This window comes from Gopherus flavomarginatus, chromosome 15 (genome assembly GCF_025201925.1).
Source record: "Gopherus flavomarginatus isolate rGopFla2 chromosome 15, rGopFla2.mat.asm, whole genome shotgun sequence".
Taxonomy (NCBI): domain Eukaryota; kingdom Metazoa; phylum Chordata; order Testudines; family Testudinidae; genus Gopherus; species Gopherus flavomarginatus.
Genome location: NC_066631.1, coordinates 31,042,792 through 31,068,633, shown reverse-complemented (window position 1 = coordinate 31,068,633; position 25,842 = coordinate 31,042,792). Strand labels below are relative to the sequence as shown.

General features: G+C 41.6%; 1 protein-coding gene across 2 annotated transcripts in view; it reads right to left on the bottom strand.

Annotated features, from left to right (window-relative positions):
- GRK3 (G protein-coupled receptor kinase 3) overlaps positions 1–25,842 on the bottom strand; it is a 132,849-nt gene that overhangs the window by 27,817 nt on the left and 79,190 nt on the right. For both annotated transcript variants that reach the window (XM_050924044.1, XM_050924045.1), the window contains 6 exons: positions 25,555–25,606; positions 24,744–24,835; positions 20,715–20,814; positions 8,349–8,427; positions 6,800–6,930; positions 1,312–1,406 (listed from right to left, as the gene is read on the bottom strand). In XM_050924044.1, the coding sequence (XP_050780001.1) occupies positions 1,312–1,406; positions 6,800–6,930; positions 8,349–8,427; positions 20,715–20,814; positions 24,744–24,835; positions 25,555–25,606 (549 nt within the window). The remainder of the gene's footprint in view (positions 1–1,311; positions 1,407–6,799; positions 6,931–8,348; positions 8,428–20,714; positions 20,815–24,743; positions 24,836–25,554; positions 25,607–25,842) is intronic.

The following is a 25,842-nucleotide window of genomic DNA, read 5'->3' as shown; positions in this document are numbered from 1 at the left end:
GACACACACACATAAGAGCACAAAAAACGCTGAATTTTAGTTCATTTCTGAACTTTGGATAATTAAAACAATCTGGTGCTTCAAATCAAGCAGAGTTCTTATTTACTCTGAACACTGAATCATCCTGAAATCATGGGTCATCTTCCAGCCTATGCCTACACATCAGCTGTTACAATTGCACAAGACGTTAAAAATTAGAGATGAAAGAGAATGAATAGGTCATCTAGTCTCTCTCCCAGCCAAAGCCAGATTGCTCCCTACAGAACATGTAGAGCTTTCAGTGTCCAGAGCAACAGGGCTTCCACCCCTTCCCCGGGAAGACCACTGCTCAGCCTAATAGAGCTTATTATGAGAAAGCTGATCTCTATATTCAGCCATATTTTTTCCTTGTTTTAACCCATTACACCTAGTTTGTACCACCCAAATAATTCTTTTCCAGCCTTCTTTCTTAAGCCTTTCAAAATATATGTAGGCTATGAAACTCTCATTTATTGTGTTATTTGTAAAACTATTATGTTCCTCTTTTCTACCACTTTGCCAAGCTGTACAAATTTAGCTCTTTTAATCTTTCTACCTAAATCAGTCTCTTTTGCCTCAGATCAAGTCTGTTGCTTGTCTCTGAATTCTATCCATTTTGTCAATATCTCTCTAGCATTCTATATGAACCTTCTCTTGCAATACCTTCAAAGAACACAAATGCAATTTTTGGCTTCATACACAGATACATCAAGTAACAGAGCAGAAAAGCAACTGTCTTCTGATAGTCTAAGATAAATCAAAGATTCAAAATGTGTGTTCCACTGCTCAAACTCCTGTATATTTAATAACTGTCCCAGAGCCCAAATGTCAATACTTTAATTTTGTCACTCTCATCTGTCCAAATTCTGATCAAAGAAATACCTTTATATTATAATTACTATAACCCTTAGAGGGTTTTCTTATAGATGCATGAAGTGCCATCACATCCATGGCACTAAATACAAAATTAATATGAAAAATAAGTTGAAAAGGTTACCCATTGAAATCAATAAGGATACGTGGGCATGTACATAGCTGATTTTAAAAGGCACACTCAGATATGTGGTCTATTTCAAGATGGTGACCTGCACGCTAGCAGAAACCAGTGTTCCTAAGCACTCTTGTGATTTCCTTTCAATAGCAAAGTTCTTTGGGAGAGAAAATGAGCAGCTTAAAAGACAAAAATATATAAGATTAAGAATAGAGATTTAGCACCATGAAATCAAACTAAAATCAGGGCAAAGGATTTGTAGTTCGTATAACTAAATATATCAGAGTTCATGCAATACTTACACACTAGCATGTGGTTTCTTTTTGGAAAAATCACAAGCAAGACCAAGGTCTGATATCCTTACGTGTCCGTGCTCATCCAACAGGATGTTTGCAGGCTAGAAGCACACAAAGAGAGAAGTGTTACTGGCAATGGAAAAATACAAGTCTTTGATCACTAGGACAATTTCACAAAGCAACAAATCTGACTTCTATGCACCTCTAGTCTATGACAATTTCTGTTGTTACTAACTCTATACACAATAAGTGTACAATTTTGTACAATCAAGGCATGATTATACATGAGTTTGGATTGGCCTTTATACTGTACCAACATTCTGTGAATAAGGAAAACCTCAAAGGTTACACAAGGCAAGAAAATAAACCAGGTTTGAAACATGAGGCTGTTATGGGGTGTCTACTCCCCCTCCCCATAGCCTGATGAGGTAAAATAGGCCAATTAACCGTACAGGCTGAATCTGAGGGAGAGCCAGGGACTGATACAGCCTAATGGCTAATGAAGCCCAGCCGGGGGAGGATCTAGGATTATAGAGAGATAGTTGGTGGTGAGAGAAAGGCTGCAGGGAGGAGCTCTGAAGTTCCCACCTACGGTGGAGGTGATTTGACTAGGTACAAGGAGGCATTATAGGGGGGAAAGTAAGCCCTGGGATCCTAAGTTGGACAACAGACTGTGGCAAGAAGCCGAGAAGGGTGAAAGCCATGGGGAGCGGAGGAAGCTCCAGTGGAAACCAGGAGGTAAGCTGGAAGACAGAGAAGAGAGACAGGAAAGAGCACAAGAAAACAGTAACAAGGTCAGAACTTGAACAGACTGAGCACAGAGTCCCTAGGCTGGAACCTGGAGTAGTAGGCGGGCCCAGGTTCCCCTATCGGCCACAGGGAAAGCAGCACAGATTTGGGAGACTGTCTGAGACCGCAGGTAGACAGTATGCCAATCGGATTTTGATTCCCTGGAAGGGGTGTACTATAGTGACCTGGCCATAGGGCTGAGTCACGAAAAGGAAGCATCCTAAATCCAGAGAGAGAGATACCATGGGGCAAGCAATTGAAGGAGGGGGCATCAGACCAGGTCAGAGCTGATCCCCAATCTCAGCCACGAGGCGACCTCCCAGTGGTGAGTGAGACCCATTAGAGAGGTATATGACAGAATTAAAACTAACTTGACTTCAAGATGTGGATTTCGCATTCCATTTGGGCCCTGCACAGACGTGTCCATGCCTACATCTTCTCTCCCCCTACTTCCATACCTGCACTCCCCATTTTTCAATCTCTACACAATACATCTTGTCACTCCTTTTGGTCTCTTTGTCTCACTTCCTTCAGCCTTATGAATGTTAATGAGATACCCCCTCAAGACCCACTCCTCCTCATTAGCCTTCCATCGCTTAACTCCCCGTCTCGTTGTTCCCACAAACTAATACATTCACTAAGTGAACATAATCATTAATATAGGTTGAAAGGTGAACATGATAGACAGGATTTATTACCAAGTAACCAGAGAAAGATTTTCCTGAGTTATTTAATCTGATTAATAAAATTTAAAGCCAACATTTAAACCAAACTAAATTGTACTAAGTCTTAATTCATCTACATTAACTTTCACTTTATTTGGTTGACAGTGTAAATATTGGTATGAAACTACTGCATTTCCATAGCTATTTTCTTCTGAAGCAGTAAACAGCATTTGATTAAGAAGTTGTCTGCAAAGCACTGCTAAACAGTGGGTACTACAGTGGATATTGAGTAATCAACAAAGCTTTTCCATCTGAAGGGATTTCTTTTATGCAGTGTTGTTGTAGCTGTGTTGGTCCCAGGATATTAGAGAGATAAGGTGGGAGAGGTAATATCTTTTATTGGACCAACTTCTGTTGGTGAGCACAAAAATCTTTCGAGCTTACACAGAGCTATTCTTCAGTTCTGTGAAAGCTTGTTGCTCTCACCAACAGTTGGTCCAATAAAAATATATTACCTCACCCACCTTGTCTCTCTAGGGTTTCTTTTGTCCAGGATAACACTCCAATTGGCAATTTTAAATACAGTCTTTAGAACATGTAGTACTAGCAAGTTCCAGATACAACGGTGATGGAGGTGTGACGAACTGGGAAAGTTCTTAATGTTTTCTCTGAATACTGTGTTGGTGCCTCAGTGTCCCCTGTGCAGTTCTTAAGTATCTGGCAGAGCAAAGGGCCAGTGCACCTAAATGCCTGACACTCTGTCTCCTAGCAACTGATGGCCTGGGCCCCTCCTCTGCAAAGGTGCCAGCTGAAGGTGTTGGAGACAAAGGGATCAGGTGACCTCCTGGCCCGGGAAAGGGGCTGAGGAGAGAGGAAGGGCTGGGAGGGGTTGTTAGTCTGGAGCTGGCTGGGGTCAAGGGTGGAAGGCAGACCTGGGGGTCTGGCTCATTGCCCCTCAGAATGGACCCAGCCGAGGGGTCCGGTTCGCTGTATCTACAAGCTCTGTTTTAGACCCTGTTCCTGTCATCGAATAAACCTCTGTGTTACTGGCTGGCTGAGAGTCACGTCTGACTGCAAAGTGGGGGTGCAGAACCCGGTGGCTTCCCCAGGACCCCGCTGGGGCGGACTCGCTGTGGGAAGCGCACGGAGGGGCAGAGGATGCTGAATGCTCCAAGGAGAGACCCAGGAGGTGAAGCTGTGTGAGCTTCTTGCCCTGAACAAGTCTGCTCCAAGGGAGAGGAGGCTCCCCAAAGTCCTGGACTGGCTTGGTGGGGAGCAGTTCCAGAGCATCGCCCGGGGACTCCGTGACAGGAGGCCATCAGAGTATCTAAATAGATTAGATAGAAACAAGTTAGCAGCGGGAAGTAGAAGAAATAATTTTTCAACTTGTTTTTAGGGGTGGTGAGGAAGTTTTAGAAAAGTCTTAGTACAGGGTCTCCAAAAACTGCTAGGGTTTTATGAGTGAAGACCTCACAGACCAGAACTGGCTGAATTCAAGGGGAGCCGTCTACTATTCCAATTTGATAATAAGTATTACCTATCTTGCTACCTAGAGTTTGCCAACACTGGTAACCTTCTGTTTGGCAAGAACCAAGATGGAAACTTGGTAATTTTGTTTCCTTTTTATGAGAATATCTGTGGGCCTCAGAACCTTCTGGAACCTGGGATCTCTATGGTCCAAAAAGAATGTACGTACATGTTACAGAAAGAGTAAAATACGTAACACAAGGATATTAACCTCTTTCTTTGTCTAATACTTTGAAAGGCAATGATTAAGTTATGCCTGCCAGAAGAGTTTAACCTAAAAGGCTATTTCTCTTCTATGTAGCCAGCTACTAATTTTCCAGCAAAACATTTTGAAAACAGTAAGATTCAGAATTAGAATTAAAATATACAAGTTTTCAAATGGGAAGGACAATAGGTCACCTGATCCACGAAATGCTAATTCAGTGGGAACCTCTTCTTTTCTGCAGGTATTCTCTAGTGAAATTATTCCTTAAGTACACATCATATTGAGCTTTAACTCTCTTACATTATCAGCTTCCACAATATCACCGGATACCATATACTACATAGTAATAAATCTCTGGGTGAAAAAGTTCTTTCTGGTGTCTAACCTATTACTCTCTTTTCTTAGTATCAGAGGGGTAGCCATGTTTGTTGCTTTTTACAGATCCAGACTAAGAGTCCTGTGGCACCTTATAGACTAACAGATGTATTGAAGCATGAGCTTTTGTGGGTGAATACCCACTTCGTTAGACGCATGCATCTGACGAAGTGGGTATTCACCCACGATAGCTTAAGCTTAAGGTCCAATACATCTATTAGTCTATAAGGTGCCACAGGACTCTTTGTTTCTCTTTTCTTAATTACTAATTAAATCTCAAGTTATAACTTTAAGGTGAAATTCACTCCACGGTACAAAGACAAGGGCCTAAAGACTTAAGTAATGCATAGGGCCTTTTGTTCACCCTCTGCCTCTCAAACTGTAAATAGGCTATTTTTGATTCCATTCTATCCCCTTAAGACACGTTTGTACTATAAGCTGGTATTCAGGCAATTCCCCACCTCCCCTCCCCAAACAAACAAACATATTCCCTCGAGGCTGACCATTAGAGCCCTGCAAATCTGTGGTTATCCGCTTTATATCACGTTAGCAGATCACGGATTGGATGCAGATACACATTTTGTACGTGTGCAGGGCTCTACTGACCATGTGCCTTTCTTCTTGTGATTTCCCTTCTTTTCCTTTCTATCAGAAGTTCTGATACGGTTGATACCTAACCGAAACTTACTCTTTATTGTAATGCATTACAGTCATTTATGTGAAACAGTTATTAGAAAATTCAAAACAAACTTTGAAAGAAGTAATCAACATTCTCCCAACATTTGGTGACAGAAATGATTCTGGATACAAAAAGGGTTTTCATTAAGTTTCTTATATTCCCTAGGTTTAGGGTTACCATATTTGAACACTGGAAAAAGAGGACACTCCACAAGCCCCCCACTCCACCCCAACTCCACCCCTTCCCCACCCCCATTCCAATCCCTTCCCCAAATCCCCACCCTGGCCCCGCCTCCTCCCCTGAGCGCGCCACATTCCCCCTCCTCCCAGTTCCTCCCAGCCACCCGAAACAGCCACCTCCTCCCTGGGCTCCAACTTGCCCGGCTCCTGCCGCTCTCTAGCCCATACGCCCCCAGCCGGGCGCTTCCCCCGTGCAGCAGCAGCCAGAGCTGAGGGGACGGGAAGTTGCTTCGGGCCCTGGGCCTGCCCCCAAGCTGGGCATCCCAGCCCCAACGCGCTTCCATCTGCGAGGCTGCACCCCAGCAGCGGGTTCCCTTTCTGGCTGGGCTGGAGCAGAGAGGTGCTGCGTGCATGGCCCAGGCCTTGCCCCCAACCTTGGGGGCCTTCACCCCGCTCCCAGTCGGGCCCAGCAAGGCTGAGGCAGCTCAGGCCGGGCGGCTGCAGGAGATGCTACAGCGTGGGCCCTTCCCGGCAGAGGGGGAAGAAGCTCAGGCTCCTGGGAGCCACCGCCATGCGCCAAGAAACTTTCCTGTGTGCCAGGACCTTCCTCCCAGCCAGCGGCTCCTCGGGGGGGGGGGCAGGAGAAGGCAGCCCTGGCTGCACAGACCACTGGCGGGGGGGCTCCTGGCACGGCCAGGCATAGAGGGAAGACTGAGGATCTGCCAGAGCCGCGGGAGATGCTCGGAGGAGGGAGAAGCAGCCGCGGGTCCCCTGCACCTGCAGCTGGCTGCAGAGATGTCACCACTCCTAGCCTTGGAGCTGCAGCAGCACTGGGGGAGAGAGGAGGTTGCAATCTGCAGGCTGCAGCAAGCTACACCCCAAGAGGAGAGAGGGGCAGTGGGTAGAGTTATCATATGTCCGTATTTTCCAGACTTTTTATATATTTAAAAAATTCTCCTGGATGGCGATTAACAACTAAAAACCCAGACATGTCCAGGAAAATACAGACATATGGTAACCCTACCTAGGTTGTTCATCACTACCCTACAACTGGCTGTATAAATAAAATGGTTACCTTCAAGTCTCTGTATACAACAAATCGATTGTGCATGTGTTCTAAGCCTAGGATGATTTCAGTAGCATAAAACCTCATCTCCTTCTCAGAAAACACCCCGTGCTGTGAGAGGTGATAGTGCAAATCTCCTCCTAGAATTAGAAAAACTGGGATGTAATTCATAAAAATGGGAATAGTAAAGTCCCGTTACATTGGCAGGTGGAAAGCTGTATTATACAGAGCTATGTAAGGAGGAAGATAAAAGTTTACTAATTTGTAGGTTCCGTCGACTTGTGTGACAGGAAGGAGCTTGGATTCACATATTCAGGCACTTGCAGGGGAGGCTTTCATGCATTTGAGCGTACATGTTGACAATAATCCAAGAAATTAATAAATCCAAGTAGATACTCTACAAATAAAGAGCAAATATCACTTCATTTTAAACATGAATTCATATCACTCATGTTTGCTCCTCTTTAGTGACAGCTTTCAGTGAACACTCCAGAAATTAAGTGTCACGTGCAGTGAATTTCCAAGTCACATACGTGGGTTTGCAAAGAAATTAAATTCTCTATTTGCACATGGAAATATTCATGCTGGAAGAGCTTGCAGATTCATCCAGTCAGGGAACAGACACAACACAAGGTGACTTATCACAACTACAAGATGATGAATAATTGTATAGAACTGTTCATGATCGAACTACAGATTTAAAATAATGAGCCGTGACTACTTTCACAGAATCACAGATTGCAAGGCCAGAAGGGCCAACTGTGATCATCTAGTCTGACCTCCTGTGTAACATAGGCCAGAGAACTGTCCCAAAATAATTTTTAGGGCAATCTGAATAATCAACTACCATTTTGACTTCAATGAGATTACTCATATGCATACAGTTACAGACATTCTTAATTGTTTACATGATCTGATCCTTAAATTACAGAGCAACGTGCCACGGTGCACCCTAGCAACTGAAGGCATCTCACTACAGGATCAGGGTCAAAAAGCAGTCCCCCAAACTGCTAAGGAACGTCAGGTACCACTAACTTGCAAGATCTTCTGCCCTGGACACTGTGGATCACTTTGTGTCTCAACTTCACCTTTATTCTAAAGCTTCCATGACTCTGCTTTCCTCATTCTCCTGCTTTGCTGACGGTTCCTTCATTATTTTCTTGGGTGCCTCCCCGTATTCTCTGTTGTCATCCTTGAGTTCTACATCCAATCTTTCTGCATGCTATCTCAAGACGACCTTATCAACTGCCACCTTTATTTCCAGAATTTCCCAACCTACCTCTCCCTATTCTCTCCTCTTCTATCTATGGCTGCCTCTCAGATCTCTCTCCTGAACATCTGAAAGTTATCTAAATTAGACATTGTCAATCTCTTTCTAAACCTTTTCCATTTCTTCCCTTCTATTTCTCCACTGTCCTCCCATTTCTCACAGGCTCACAATCTCAGGGTTTTCTCTGGTTCTTCACCTTCCTTCTTCCCCTCTTCTATCAAGCTCTTCGTGAGCCCTGTCGTATCCTTCAACATTACCAGAACGGTTCCTTTCATCAACTTTGCTTACCATTCATCAGGTCCAGGATGAAGCAGAGTTTGTCAGGGGTGTGGAAGGCATAGGTCATACACACTATAAAAGGGCAGTCCTGTAAAGGAAATCAATGAAGAGTTTACCTCATATGATATGCAGTGCCCTTGCTACATTAAGATATCTTCTAAAATGATTTCTGTTTTCTATCTCTACACTTTGATGTACTCTATATGCAGTTTGGCAAATGCTAATATTTTCTTGTTTTCAAAACAAATATACAAAATGAATATAGGAAATCAAACACTGCAACTACTGACACAATTCTCTTCTGAAGATTTGCATCCCCAAGAAGCACTCTCACACATCACGTTCCAACATTTCTACAGAAGGAGGAAGTGTGACCTATGTTCCCACTAGCCTTATAATTATAAAAAATATGTTAAAGCTCGTAAACTATGCAAGAGCCTAGGAAGTAACCAGTAGGGTCCCTTTGGGAATGGAAAAGAAGGGTGGGAGACTGAGATTACAGGAATGAATTCATATGGGAAATTCTGATAATTAGAACAGGTAATTTTATCCTTACATGCAAATTAAGTTTCTATACATTGATGAAATTCAATCCAATCAACTGGGCTGCTCTGACAATCATAAAGAGCAGGCAATTTAGAATTTTGGTGCCCTCTGGTGGTCATGTAAAACTTCCCTCAGCTCCCCAGTTGCCTTACAACAACTAGGAACTAGGTCGATTAATCTGCGATTAATCACAGTTTTAATTGCACAATTAAACAACAGAATACCAATTGAAATGTATTAAGAACATAAGAACGGCCGTACCGGGTCAGACCAAAGGTCCATCTAGCCCAGTATCTGTGTACCGACAGTGGCCAATGCCAGGTGCCCCAGAGGAAGTGAAGCTAACAGGCAATGATCAAGTGATCTCTCTTCTGCCATCCATCTCCATCCTCTGATGAACAGAGGCTAGGGACACCATTCTTTACCCTTCCTGGCTAATAGCCATTTATGGACTTAGCCAACATGAATTTATCCAGTTCCCTTTTAAACATTGTTATAGTCCCAGCCTTCACAACCTCCTCAGGTAAGGAGTTCCACAAGTTGACTGTGCGCTGTGTGAAGAAGAACTTCCTTTTATTTGTTTTAAACCTGCTACCAATTAATTTCATTTGGTGACCCCTTGTTCTTGTATTGTGGGAATAAGTAAATAACTTCCTTATCCACTTTCTCCACATCACTCATGATTTTATATACCTCTATCATATTTCTCCTTAGTCTCCTCTTTTCCAAGCTGAAGAGGCCTAGCCTCTTTAATCTTTCCTCGTATGGGACCCTCTCCAAACCCCTAATCATTTTAGTTGCCCTTTTCTGAACCTTTTCTAGTGCTAGAATATCTTCTTTGAGGTGAGGAGACCACATCTGTACACAGTATTCGAGATGTGGGTGTATCATGGATTTATATAAGGGCAATAATGTATTCTCAGTCTTATTCTCTATTCCCTTTTTAATGATTCCTAACATCCTGTTTGCTTTTTGGACCGCCTCTGCGCACTGCATGGACATCTTCAGAGAACTATCCACGATGACACCAAGATCTTTTTCCTGACTCGTTGTAGCTAAATTAGCCCCCATCATATTGTATGTATAGTTGGGGCTATTTTTTTCAATGTGCATTACTTTACATTTATCCACATTAAGTTTCATTTGCCATTTTGTTGCCCAATCACTTAGTTTTGTGAGATCTTTTTGAAGTTCTTCACAATCTGCTTTGGTCTTAACTATCTTGAGTAGTTTAGTATCATCTGCAAACTTTGCCACCTCACTGTTTACTCCTTTCTCCAGATCATTTATGAATAAATTGAATAGGATTGGTCCTAGGACTGACCCTTGGGGAACACCACTAGTTACCCCTCTCCATTCTGAGAATTTACCATTAATTCCTACCCTTTTGTTCCCTGTCTTTTAACCAGTTCTCAGTCCATGAAAGGATCTTCCCTTTTATCCCATGACAGCTTAATTTATGTAAGAGCCTTTGGTGAGGGACCTTGTCAAAGGCTTTCTGGAAATCTAAGTACACTATGTCCACTGGATCCCCCTTGTCCACATGTTTGTTGACCCCTTCAAAGAACTCTAATAGATTAGTAAGACATGATTTCCTTTTACAGAAACCATATTGACTATTGCTCAACAGTTTATGTTTTTCTATGTGTCTGACAATTTTATTCTTAACTATTGTTTCGACTAATTTGCCCGGTACCGACGTTAGGCTTACCGGTCTGTAATTGCCGGGATCACCTCTAGAGCCCTTTTTAAATACTGGTGTTACATTAGCTAACTTCCAGTCATTGGGTACCGAAGCCGATTTAAAGGACAAGTTACAAACCTTAGTTAATAGTTCCGCAACTTCACATTTGAGTTCTTTCAGAACTTTTGGGTGAATGCCATCTGGTCCCGGAGACTTGTTAATGTTGAGTTTATCAATTAATTCCAAAACCTCCTCTAGTGACACTTCAATCTGTGACAGTTCCTCAGATTTGTCACCTACAAAAGCCGGCTCAGGTTTGGGAATCTCCCTAACATCCTCAGCTGTGAAGACTGAAGCAAAGAATCCATTTAGTTTCTCCGCAATGATTTTATCGTCTTTAAGCACTCCTTTTGTATTTCGATCGTCAAGGGGCCCCACTGGTTGTTTAGCAGGCTTCCTGCTTCTGATGTACTTAAAAAACATTTGTTATTACCTTTGGAGTTTTTGGCTAGCCGTTCTTCAAACTTCTCTTTGGCTTTTCTTATTACACTCTTGCACTTAAGCTGGCAGTGTTTGTGCTCCTTTCTATTTGCCTCACAAGGATTTGACTTTCACTTTTTAAAGGAAGTCTTTTTATCTCTCACTGCTTCTTTTACATGGTTGTTAAGCCACGGTGGCTCTTTTTTAGTTCTTTTACTGTGTTTCTTAATTTGGGGTATACATTGAAGTTGGGCCTCTATTATGGTGTCTTTAAAAAGGGCCCACACAACTTGCAGGGATTTCACTTTAGTCACTCTACCTTTTAACTTTTGTTTAACTAACCCTCTCATTTTTGTATCGTTCCCTCTTTTGAAATTAAATGCCACAGTGTTGGGCTGTTGAGGTGTTCTTCCCCACACAGGGATGTTGAATGCTATTGTATTATGGTCACTATTTCCAAGCGGTCCTGCTATAGTTACCTCTTGGACCAGCTCCTGCGCTCCACTCAGGATTAAATCTACAGTTGCCTCTCCCCTTGTGGGTTCCCGTACCAGCTGCTCCATGAAGCAGTCATTTAAAGTATCGAGAAATTTTATCTCTGCATTTCGTCCTGAAGTGAAATGTTCCCAGTCAATATGGGGATAATTGAAATCCCCCACTATTATTGGGTTCTTAATTTTGATAGCCTCTCTAATTTCCCTTAGCATTTCATCATCACTATTACTGTCCTGGTCAGGTGGTCGATAATAGATCCCTAAAGTTATATTTTTATTAGAGGATGAAATTTCTATCCACAGCGATTCTGTGGAACATGTGGATTCACTTAAGATTTTTACTTCATTTGAATCTACATTTTCTTTCACATATAGTGCCACTCTTCCCCCTGCACGACCTGTTCTGTCCTTCCGATATATTTTGTACCCCGGAATGACTGTGTCCCACTGATTGCTCTCATTCCACCAGGTTTCTGTGATGCCTATTATATCAATATCCTCCTTTATCACAAGGCACTCTAGTTCACCCATCTTATTATTTAGACTTCTAGCATTTGTGTACAAGCACTTTAAAAACTTGTCCCTCTTTATTTGTCTGCCCTTTTCTGATGCGCCAGATTCTTTTTTATGTGACTGTTTATCATCTGATCCGGCCCTTACATTATCCTCTTTCGTCTTCTGTTCCTGACTATAACCTGGAGATTCCCTATCATCAGACTCTCCCCTAAGAGAAGTCTGTGTCCAATCCACATGCTCCTCTGCAGCAGTTGGCTTTCCCCCATCTCCTAGTTTAAAAACTGCTCTACAACCTTTTTAATGTTTAGTGCCAGCAGTCTGGTTCCACTCTGGTTTAGGTGGAGCCCATCTCTCCTGTATAGGCTCCCCACATCCCAAAAGTTTCCCCAGTTCCTAATGAACGTAAAACCCTCCTCTCTACACCACTGTCTCATGCACGCATTGAGACTCTGAAGCTCTGCCTGCCTACCTGGCCCTGAGCGTGGAACTGGAAGCATTTCTGAGAATGCCACCATAGAGGTCCTGGATTTCAGTCTCTTCCCTAGCAGCCTAAATTTGGCTTCCAGGACATCTCTCCTACCCTTCCCTATGTCATTGGTACCTACATGTACCATGCTCACCAGCTCCTCCCCAGCACTACACAAAAGTCTGTCTAGAAGCCTCGAGAGATCCTCAACTTTCACACCAGGCAGGCAAGTCACCATACGGTTCTCCCGGTCATCACAAACCCAGCTATGTTTCTAATGATCGAATCTCCCATTACTAACACCTGCCTTTTCCTAGCAACTGGAGTTCCCTCCCCCAGAGAGGTAACCTCAGTGCGAGAGGCAACCCCAGCACCATCTGGAAGGAGGGTCCCAACTATGGGAAGATTTCCTTCTGCTCCCATTGACTGCTCTGCTTCCCTGGGCCTTTCTTCCTCCTCAACAGCACAGAGGCTGTCTGAGCGGAGGTGGGACAATTCTACAGTGTGCCAGAAAGCCTCATCAACATACCTCTCTACCTCTCTTAGCTCCTCCAGTTCCGCCACCCTGGCCTCCAAAGTCCGTATGTGGTCTCTGAGGGTCAGGAGCTCCTTGCACCAACTGCACACATATGCCACCTGCCCACAAGGCAGGTAATCATACATGCTACGCTCGGTGCAATAACCTGGATAGCCCTCACTCTGCTGCTAGGCTTCTGCCTGCATTGTCTCCTAGTTAATGAAAGGGTGGTTTAAAGAAATATTTTGGATGTTTTCCTACATTTTCATATATATTGTATTCTGTGTTGTAATTGAAATCAAAGGGTATCTTATTTTTTATTACAAATATTTGCACTGTAAACAAAAGAAATCGTATTTTTCAATTCACCTCATACAACTACTGTAGGGCAATCTCCTTGTTGTGAAAGTGCAACTTACAATGCAGAATTTTTGTTACATAACTCAAAAACAAACCAATGTAAAACTTCAGAGCTTACAAGTCCACTCAGTCCTACTTCTTGTTCAGCCAATCACTAAGACAAATAAGTCTGTTTACATTTACACAAGATAATGATTCCCTCTTCTTATTTACAATGTAACCAGAAAGTGAGAACAGGCATTTGCATGGCACTTTGGTAGTTGGCATTACAAGGTATTTACGTGCCAGATATGCTAAACATTTGTATGCCCCTTCATGCTTCAGCCACCATTCTAGAGGACATGCTTCCATGCTGATGATGCTCATTAAAAAAATAATGCATTAATTAAATTTGTGACTGGGGAAGAATTGTATGTTCCCTGCTCTGTTTTACCCACATTCTGCCATATATTTCATGTTATAGCAGTCTTGGATGATGACCCAGAACACTTTCACTGCAGATTTGACAAAACACAAAGAAGGTACCAATGTGAGATTTCTAAAGATAACAACAGCACTCGACACAAGGTTTAAGAATCTGAAGTGCCTTCCAAAATCTCATCGGGACGGGGTGTGGAGCATGCTTTCAGAAGTCTTAAAAGAGCAACACTCTGACGCGGAAACTACAGAACCTGAACCACCAAAAAAGAAAATCAATCTTCTGCTGGTGGCATCTGACTTTGATTATGAAAATGAACATGCATCGGTCCGCTCTGCTTTGCATTGTTATTGAGCAGAACCCGTCATCAGTATGGATGCATGCGCCCTGGAATGGTGGTTGATGAATGAAGGGACATATGAATCTTTAGAGTATCTGGCATGTAATATCTTGTGACGCTGGCTACAACAGTGCTGTGAGAACACCTGTTCTATCTTTCAGGTGACATTCTAAATAAGAAGCAGGCAGCATTTTCTCCTGAAAATGTAAACAAACTTGTTTGTCTGAGTGATTGGCGAACAAGAAGTAGGACTGAATGGACTTGCAGGCTTTAAAATTTCACATTGTTTTATTTTTGAATGCAGTTTTTTTTTTACATAATTCTACATTTGTAAGTTCAACTTTCATGATAAAGAGATTGCACTCCATTATTTGTATTAGGTGAACTGAAAAATACTATTTCTTTTAGGTTTTTTTACAGTGTGAATACTTGTAATCAAAATAAATATAAAGTGAGAACTGCACACTTTGTATTCTGTGTTGTAATTAAAATCAATATATTTGAAAATGTAATAAGATAAGCTACAATGGAATGTAGTTTGTTCGTATTAGAAAAGGAAAGTTAAGGGAGGTAATGGTGTTTTAACACAGACCTGAGGGACCACTGACCTAGTACCTATTCTATCTGGATGACAATTTGCTATTTTTTTAGTAGAAAATCTACTACTGAGAAACAAAAAAATTTTAACAGGTTTTTTTGTACAAGCCCTTCTTCAACTCAAATACTGGGCATGGTTTTCTGACTTATAGTACTTTTCGCTTTCATAGCACCTGTTAAAGATCTCAGAGCACTTTTTAAACCTTCAGATTCAGAAAACCTCTTTGAGGTACAGTATTATACTTATTTTACAGATGAGAAAAAACAAGGCACCAAGATGTATTAAGAATTGACTTCCTCAGGTCATGCAGATAGTGAGTGGCAATGCAAGTAATAAAAGGAGTTAAAGTGCACAGTCCTGCGTTTTCTCTCTCTAGACCAGGAATCCATTTAATAAAGGTTTTGGATTTACAGTTAAAGAGATTCTAAGATGAACTTGAAGCGCCACAATTTATCTGTGTACCACATATGTCCTATCCACCAGGAAAGACAAGTGCTGCTCAAGGTAATTAATGTTCCAATCACAGAGTCCTTTATGAATGACCTTATCCTACCATTTTCAAAACAAGCGCAATTAATTTTGAGCACTCAGAATGCCCTAATATCTACAAGAATTAAGTTTTTCTCTCCTCTTCTGACTTCAACCTAGAAAATTATGTCAAACACTTGTTCTGTGTTGGTGGGGCAGGGAGAGAATAGCAAACCAAGGCACAATATTTTTTCCTGCATTAACCTGCTCAGTTACAAGGGAAAGTGTGCAGCAAATTCATAGAACTCTTCCTAGGAACTGAAAGGAAGCTACCTTACAGAAACTGTTGCTAATCCTTAATACAAAAAGTGAACTTTCATTAGCCATTCATCTAAGGATGTTCATGGACTTTTTCGTCATATCAAAGCATTAGATCCTATCATTAGCAGTTTTGTGGAAAATTTTATTTTTGAAGACATGGCACTGAAAAAATTTAATCCACATTCAAAATCGAAGCCATAGATTCACAGATTTAAGGCCAGATAAGATCATTATGATCATCTATTCTGATCTCTTGCATAACAGACCATAGAATTTTACCCGTGATTCCTGCATCAACCACAAAAGTTCTGGCTGAGCTAGAGCATACCCGTCAGAAAAATAACTAATTTGATCAAAAACTGCAGGTGATGGAGACTCTACCACATCACTTGGTAAATGTTCCAAAGGATAATTATTCTCAATGATAAAACAACTGAGTATTATTTCAAGACATAATTTTCTAGCTCTAACTTCACATCACATGTTGATTCAGTTCAGTGGTAAGGGAAAGGCATTACCTTTTACAGTCAATGACTGCCTCCCTCTCTCAAAACGGAGGGAAGAGAAGGAGTATGACTTCCTTAGATAAAATGCACTAGAGAGGTGCAAACCAGTCTGCTTTGAGAGGACCCAAGAATTCGCCCCAAGAAGAAACTAAATTCCAAGATGAGCACCTTTCTGCAAAACTTCAACATTTATTTTTTTTATCTGAGATTTTACTTTGCCTGAAAATTTCTGACAGATGAGAAAAATAGTGACTTGTAAGGCAAAGCAGATGGGAGAGCTGAAAAGATATCACATGATCACCAGAGGGCAATGAAATTTTGATCTGCCTCATTGTTCTGCCCACTCAGCTGTTCACACTGAGATTAAACAATGTGGAAAAATGAAGACAAAGCCATACAATTTTGTTTAAGGGCTAGTCTTCACCAGCAACGTTAAAGCGCTGCTGCAGCAGCGCTTTAACGTGGCTGTGTAATCGCGGCACTAGCGCTAAAAAAAACACCTCCATGCAGGGAGTGCTGCTCCCAGTGTTAGTGCACTGTCTACACTGCCACGTTACAGCGCTGAAACGTGCAGAGCTCAAGGGGGTGATTTTTCACACCCGAGAGAGAAAGCTGTAGCGCTGTAAAGTGGCAGTGTAGACAAGGTCTAAGAGTGAATGACCAATATTCAGTACAATTCTTACATTTCTCAAGCTTGTAAAAATGTAGATTTTAACATATTAAAACAAACCTTGCTCAAGACAAAGGACCACTGTACCATGGAATGTATTAATTGAACCAGATTAACCTTCTCCTCTGCCCCATACAAACATGGTGGCAAGGACTGTTCACAGGAATATGCGGTGCTGCACAAAAGTTTGAGATAAAACTTCAAGGTGTGCTCTAACTACTCTCTTGTATATTTAGGGGGTAAATGTAAAAGGCTTTAGAAAACATCTTTGGGAGGACTAAGACATATAAAATCCCGTACTGAAAATATCTTTTAAAACAATAAAAGGTGTCTCTGTAACAGGCTACTCTGAATGGCAACTTTTATAACACCAGTATTTGTATTTCATTAGCATATAAGGATCCAGTCAGGGATCAAGGATCAACCATGCTAGGTACTACACAGACACATAACAAAAAGATGATCCCTGCCCCAAAGAGCTCACCATTTAATTATCAGATGAGAAATAGGCGAATACATCTGGAGGGGACACAAGGTGACCAAATAAAGCAGCAGTTACAGCACATTATTTGCCTGGTCATTTTTGCTGCTTATGTGATTAAAACATACACTAAATGAAGGGTACAGAGAGGAACGGTGAAGAGTGCCAAAAATCTGTATGGAGATATTAAAAATGAAATATAAAAACTTCCTAGCCAAGTGTTCTTTGCTGGCTGATACTCTGGCCTCTGCTGCAACAGCTGTATCTATTTTGGACAAGATATAGTTGGCTTTCTCGAACGTGTAAAAACACATGGCTCATCTATGCGCCTCTGATCCAATGCTGGGAGTTCCACTCTGCCCTGAGAACATCTCCTCGAGCTAGGTTCAGAGGGAAACCCAGCCCTTCAGTCCAGGCATCAGGTTTCTGACTCAAATTCTAGGAATAAATTGTGTTTTTAGCTACTAAACCAAAATATTCAGAAAAGGACATCTCCCCCGTCAACTGGGTCAGATTTTTCAAGGTCATATGGTCAGGAGCTCTTGCACTTCTGCAGAAGAAGACAGCAGAGAGAAAGATGACAAGAAGCTGCTTTTGCTTTTTAACCCTGCCCCACCCTTGAACCATATCGATTTTCTCTATTTTGCATTTATTCCCGAGTACCGCCCTGCCTGGAAACCATGAGGTGGTTACCCTGGGCTGCTGCTTGCTGCTCCCCATGCTACTGCAGCTACACAGCTATTTTGGCACAATGAGAGCTAGGGCAAGTATGTCTGCACAAGCTGGGAATCACATCCCCAGCCTTTGAGACATCTGGTGGAATATTCTAAGCCATGCCTGTGGAACTGTGGGTATGTCTGCATGGCAATTTAAAAGCCGTGGTTGGCCCATGCCAGATGACTCAGGCTCACAGGGCTAAGATTTAAGTTTTGTTTAATTGTGGTGTAGACGTTCAGGCTCGGGCTGCAGCCCAAGCTCTGGGATCCTCCCACCTCACAAGGTCCTAGAACCCAGGCTCCAGCCCAAGCCCAAACGTCTACACCACATTACACAGCCCCACAATCCGAGTCCCACAAGCCCGAGTCAGCTGGTCCAGGCCAGCCATGAGTTTTTAATTGCAATGTAGACACACCTTGTGCGGCTGAAAAGCATGTGCAGGCATTACATGGGCTGCAGAGGAAGAGGACTTATGGAGGCTAATGCTCCTTGTGTTCTTCAGGGGGAAAATCTGTCACTCCAGCGGAACAGGGAGAAGTCTGCCTGGGGTAGACTGGCACTCCTATCTATGCCTCTCAGCAGTGTCTATCACTGGTTTTGCCCTGTGCTTATAGGGCGATTTGATGGCTCTCTCTCTCTGAGCCAAACAACCTCAAAATCAGGTGCCTGGGAGCAAGCTGTACTTCTGAAACCGGAGACCCATTTTGCATCTTGTAAATTTCCTTGATGTGAGCAGCCCTATTTGTGGGGACAGTTCTTTGTGTTCTCTGAAGACTCAGGGTGAGGAAGAAAAACAGGAGCAAGAATGAATACATAGGACATGTGGAATGAAGGCATGTGGAGAGAAAGGGATTGTCACTTAGAGAAATATACCCTCCACCCCACCAAATCACCACCACAGGCTGCAGAGACAAGAGAGAGAAACAATTAGAAGAGCATTCAAGCTGCTGGTGGGAGGCAGACCATGATGATGCTCTGTTACATGAGTGGATTCCATGGCTGACAGCCCAGGTGCCACATGGTCCACATGCACAGCCATAGACCATTGGTGAAGACAGTCAGTGTGCATTTAAAAGAAAAATTACCATTAAGCATGTCATAATAACAAGGTTCAGCAAGAAATGAATGCTCTTAAACATTGCTGAGAATGCAGAGACAAAAGTCAATTGTATGTAATCGCACTGAGATACAGAATATCTTCTCTTTGAGAATACAGCAAATTTTTCCAGTAAAAGCTTTGTTATCCAGCATGTTGGGTGAATGGGGGGTGACAGTTAATCAAAAATTCCAGTTAACTAAGAGTTCTACTTACCAATGGAATCCCAATTTTCAAAGAATTAGAAAACAATAAAATGAATAAAGTATAGAATAGTGTACGGGTACTCACCAATCCAGTAGTAGTACTACACTGCAGAGTGTTTAGTTTTTTGAAGCACTTAGGTATATACAGGTAAAGTTTTCTATACAGTAGGTTATCTTATGACACTACATATCACTATGGGCAGCGCACTAAAAATACACTTAACATTAAAACTGTACTGAACATAATTGAATCTTTGATGATTCAGAAGGCACTTCAGGATCTTGCAGTGCCTCAGGGTCATCATTATCAACATCAATTATCACTGTAGATGTAGAAGGTGTAGGAGATTGGGCTGAATCTGTAATGACCCTACGACACACCCTGGAAGCTGCTTTTTTGAATAAATCCCTGATATCAACTTACTTACTTGTCTTCTGCCTCTTTTGCATAAAAGTAGAGTGCAGAATGTGCAATTGCATAACCTCCTGGGCAGTATACTAGTCCCAGTTACTAGATTAAAGATTTGTATAGGGAGATATCAGAAATGCTAGTTAATAGAGCTTTCCAGTTGATAAAGTGCCAGATAATACAGCTTTTACTGTATTTGTTTTGGAGTTCTTTAATACCTACCAAGCAGCAGTAGTAATAATTTTGACAGCACAGACACACATTATCCAATAAGTCTATAACAAAATTATGGGCAATCCTTTTCATTTTTTAACTGGGCTGGGCGATGAGGATGTGCTTACACTGAGCTGTAAACTGGAATCTCATTTGAACAAAGTAATCATCATGAGCAAAATTAACGTTTCTACCAACATCCTCTGTAACCATGGTGACAAGAGCTGATTTTAGCCTTTATATAATGAGGTTATTGTACTCTGCAGGTTCTACCATTTCGAACACTGTTTTATAATCACTTGGGGCAACATTCATTCTGTGGATTCCATTTGAACGTCTCTTCTACATAACTCAAGTTTCCTTATATGGAAGGAGCTGTGAGACTCCAGAATTGTAGAATAAATACCAGAAATGTTTCCTTTTATATACAACGTTTGTGAAGTTTTTGATTTAAAACTGATCTAAATATCACATAGACAAATTTCCTGTGTAAACTTGGCAGTTAATTCTACTTCCAGGGCCAAAGGACCAAAACAACAGAAGTAAGCAATAACAGAAAAACTGGACAAGCTAATTTAATGTTTTGAGAGGATCAGTACGTTAAAGATTGTTAGGCACTTTGAGAATTACTGATGAAAAGCACTATGTAAGAACTAGGTGGTATCATCATCAGTTACTTTTTGTTTGGTTTCGGGTTTTGTTTTTGTTTTTGATCTTTGGGCACTTAACACCATTATCCTTATGTCTGCTTTGACTTTCCCTACACCATACATGAATGAATTATTGGAATATGTATTTTACACAGTATTTTTGATACTATTTACAAAAAAGAATTATAGAAGTTGAGAAAAAAATTCCAGGATACTTACTCCAGTACTGACTAGCGACAGCATAATTCTTTCATTTAAGGCTAATGTTTCTCCTTGCTTCATCTTGATCCTCTTCTTATCTAAACATTTCATTGCATACCTGAAAATATTAATAATTCAGAAAAGCATATTGGAAAAGGTCCCCCACCCTCAATATTTTTCACCAACAATCCATGCCATCTATATAGACAGATATATTTACAGTATATTGAGCAGAGACTTTAAAGACCTACATCTCATAGACTCATAGACTCTAGGACTGGAAGGGACCTCGAGAGGTCATCGAGTCCAGTCCCCTGCCCTCATGGCAGGACCAAATACTGTCTAGACCATCCCTAATAGACATTTATCTAACCTACTCTTAAATATCTCCAGAGATGGAGATTCCACAACTTCCCTAGGCAATCTATTCCTGTGTTTAACTACCCTGACAGTTAGGAACTTTTTCCTAATGTCCAACCTAAATCTCGCTAGCTGCAGTTTAAGCCCATTGCTTCTTGTTCTATCATTAGAGGCTAAGGTGAACAAGTTTTCTCCCTCCTCCTGATGACACCCTTTTAGATACCTGAAAACTGCTATCTATATCAGAAGTCTCAAAATAGCATCTAGACAGACGGTATGTCTATACTGAAATCCAAGGTGAGATTGCAGTTTGGAGAAACATACCCGGGCTAACTCTACCCAGGCTTGCATGAATAAAAATAGCAGCATCGATGAGGAGGGGTGCGGGCTTCAGAGCAGACTAACATTGCGAGTAAGTACATGTTTGTACGGCCTGCACAGAAGTCTGTGCCACCACATCTACAGTGCTATTTTTGGCAACGCTGGCATGGCTAAAGCTAGAGCAAGTATGTCTGCATGAGCTGCAATTGCACCTTAGAGTACAGTGTAAACAAACCCCTAGAGATCTACTCCAACATCTTCCGAGCATTAACATATTATTTTCAATCTCCCAACAGAGAGGTTTTCCTAGGATATCTAAATAACAAAGTCTAAGGTGGCCAGCATCCGGACACCAGCATGATCAAGGAATCATAAAAACACAGATTAGATAAATATCAGCAGTATATTTGGAGTATGAGTTAACAAGAACGTTTACATGGACCCTATTTTGATTCCATATAAATCCGTGCTTTCACCTCTACCCAGAAGAGGCCTGCTAGGTTCAGACATTTTTTAAAAAAGGAAAATGGTTTGTTTTCTACTACACAACAGATAACAGATGGTCAGAGATACAAGAGAAGGCTTTTGTGTTTATCTTCCCTTACCGTATATCATGACTGTATGGCATTTTTAGACATGGAACGTGAGTGTTTAATGTTTTAATGAATAACAAGAGCACAATGACATGGATCCCAACAAGTCTACGAATCTGATAGAAATCTGCTAAAAACTGTCAGTGACACTACAGGTAAAAGGCTCAGGATGTTTGTCTGTAGAAATGCTCACACAGCCAACTCAGCAATTCCCAACACACTTAGGCGGCTCTTGTAATAAACTAAAAGGCAGTTACACCTCCTGATATGCCTGGAGCTCCTGTATGCCCAAGGTTTGTGCAAACCTGGTATCTCTGAAAAGTGGGTTCACTATATATACGAGATTAGATTCTGGCTTATCCAGCTCAGGTGTGCTGAGAGAGAGTGGGGGAAGAAGTAGGGAGACCCTTCATTCCAAATCCCCCACACCCCAGATGACCAAGGCAGAATGGTGACCCTAGTTCTCTAAGTACAAAGGGGTCTGGCTAGCACATCCAACAGTGTTCTATGTCTCCAAAGAGACATGGTCAACTGGAACAAGGGCATGAACGGGATCCTGCATCTTTTCCTCCATATGTCTGTCAGCATCTGTGCTAGGAGATCATATGTTGTATCTCTTACCAGAAATGAGATTCTTCAAGCACAGTGTCACTGCCCTGCCCCTCCACCTCCCAGGCCTTTCAATGCTCCTCCAGAATTCTCAGGGCAAACCAGCAGCGTGTCATTAAAAATATTCTTTATAGAAGTGCCATACAAGTTGCAGCATAATGTAAATGTTTAACAACAATCCAGAGTGTGCATGTTCTGTGCAGACAGAAGGCCTCAAAGCAGCCCTGCTTTGCAACCACCACATACCATCAGTACTCCAGAGAATACAGAAGAGCTGGGTCATGTGTATGCAGTACACACATTTTACATTTCTAAGCCAGGAATGTGTATTTACCACAGATGCTCTTGTCCTTGCTTTCTGTGCTACATTAGGAAGTTTTTAAATTACTTCTAGCACAGCCTTTTTAACATTAGCCCTTAATTGTCCCTTGGGGCTACTGACTGTGGTAAATGATCTGGGGTCATATACGGCTAGTTGATGTCAATATCTCACTTCATCATTCTGATATAGCACCACTATGTTCTCTTCTAAGATACGCTGCTTTTAACACTAAGTTGGCTTCTGTTTACACTGCTCTTGGAGGAGCTGCTTTGGGAGCAGCCTCAGGTGTCTGTTTCTGGGTTATTGGAACACCAATGGCATTTACCTTGGCAGGATGGCTTCTCAAAGTCCTTGCAGACAGATAAGTGCAGCAGAGGCAGCCATCTAGAGTGAATGGGATTTAGATTAGGGATGGGTGAACAGGTTTGGATAAAGTAAAAACTAATCCAAACCTCTACCCAAAAGATGAACCTAACCTAAAGCTTTACGTCAGGTTTGGAAAAGTTTGGCTGACTTTTCTGCTTCTACCCCCATTACCTTTCTCTATTCTCATGCCTCTGTGCTTCAGGGAAACTGGGGAGGGGGGGAGAAAGGGGAGGAACATCTTTTGCTTCCCTTATTGGTTCTGAGTTCCTTAGTTTAGGGATTCAGGCTTCTTCAGAGAAAGCGAATGGGCAAAGGTGCTAACTCTATCTCTGAGGTGGAAGCCTATTTAGTGCGGCTTTTGTCCAAAAGAGATGGATATCATTTACATTTCTGTGCATGGCCTACAGACTACATGGCAGGCCCATTTTATAAATCTCAAACTAAAAAAGAATAAATCAATATGCGCACAAAAGTACTGCAACAGGAATGAAGATATTAATAGTATTATTGAAATAAATACTTGAGGTGAAAGTCGCTGCAGAAAGATTAAACATGACAGTCATTTCAAGGGACCCTTCACTTGTTAATAGCTCAGAGTCAGGATCTCAAAGGTATTTAGCACTCACTACTCCCATTGAACCCAAGGGAAACACAAATACTCAGCACCTCAGGTATCAGGAATGTTCTGTTCAGATAGGCGGGAATCATCTAAGAAGGATCCCTGCTTCAAGTGGGTAGGAGAGCAGGTAGACAGAACCATGTGGAAAACCCATGCTATGTCCAGAAAATCAAAGATGACCATGTGATGGGAGAACTGTGCCTAATAGCCAGGGGTTTTCTATGCAGAAATTAGGAGCTGCGTGTGAGTGGCAGTGCTGGAGAAAACAAAGGGTTTGATTTGGGAACCTGAACCCACAAATGTGTTTTAGCTGCAATTCTAACAATGCAGCACCAACTGTCAACTAGAAGAAACCATTGCTGCTGTTTTTTTCCTTCAAACCCCCTGGCTCAAGAGTGTAAATAGTTTTAATTACATAGATTTAGGACACTGGATTCTTAAACTGCCCACACATCTCTATCCCAGGGCTCAATTCTGAAATGTGCTGAGCACTCCTAGCCCTGAGCCAGCAAAGTACTTAAGCACACCCTTCACTTTAAGCACATGAGAAGTCTCCTGTGACTTCAGAGGGACCATACGGGTGTTTTCAGTAAGAATATGCCTAAGTGTTTTGCAAGACTGTGGCCTGAGTGTCCAGCATTTTGGAGAATCAAACTTCCAACGAGGCTTTAAGCCATTCTATAAATTCAAACTCTTCTTCAACTGACTGGACTCTAGGACAAAACTCTATTGCCCAATTTAATTATACAATCAAAGATGATCATTCCGCTCTGCAGAGATGTTGTAAAAAATTCAGAGATTTTTTCCTTATATATTTAGAGTTTATATTTATCATTAAAACACAGTATATGACTTACATTTTTCCAGTGTCCGCTTTTCTGCAACCATATACTTCACCAAATCCCCCTCGCCCAATTATTCGGTGTACACTAAAGTCATTCATGGTCAGCTGTGAATTCAAAACACACAAATTTCATTTTCCAATGCCCAGGACCTTTCCTCTTTACAATCTCTAAATTCATTTGACATGAATGTATGAAAGTGGATATTTGTCCTTTATTTGTTGGATTTATGGTTTCTCTACCTGTTTCAGAAAGTAGTTCTCTTATTGTTTATGCTCCCCTATGTCTGCAAGCACTAGAATCTGGGGAGGTCAGAGAGATGATATTTACAACAGCCATGATGACAGGAGATGAAGGCATGGCTGAGGATTTAAGTGGAGATAAAACCAAGACAGAAACTTACATGAGCAATGTTGCCTTGCAGACAAAGAAATTGTGGGAGCAAAACACTTTAGAACTAAGGGATGATGCGAAGAATATACCATATGGAGGCAAGCAGGTCTGACTTTTGAAGGGTAAAAACAGAGGGAGACAGAATAGTACTTGGGTTGGCTTCTCCTGCTGAAAAGTAGTGCTCAAACAATCTGTTTCCTGTAACCACCTATTTCAAAAGCACAAGGCTATTAAGTCATGACAGCCAGAGAGGTGAGCCAGGGAGGAATCATTAATGGTGCTTGGAGGTTATATACATCTAAGAATAGAACAGCATATCAGAATAATACTCATTGTTCTTCTTACTAAGGCCTTTCAAGGAGAAGGAGTCTTTAAAATCTAACACGTTTTCTTTCCTACATCAGCTTTTGACAAGATAAATGTAATTACTTACATGAATATTTAGTTCTACATTTTTCCATTGACAAAATCTAGTAAACTTGTCACTGTTAAAAAAAAATTTAAAAAGTGAAGTTAAAAGGTTATCCAAAAGAATTACAGAAAGTATTGTGAAAAATGCCAAGTACTCTAGTTTTGAAAATTAAATTCAGCACAAGGTAATTTATGAAGATTAAAATTGCCATTTAAAAAAATTCATAGATTAGCCATCTTTTATGCTTATTTTAATTTAGACTGTTTCTTAGCAACTCACTCTCAATATGTTTTGTTTAATAACGAGTTA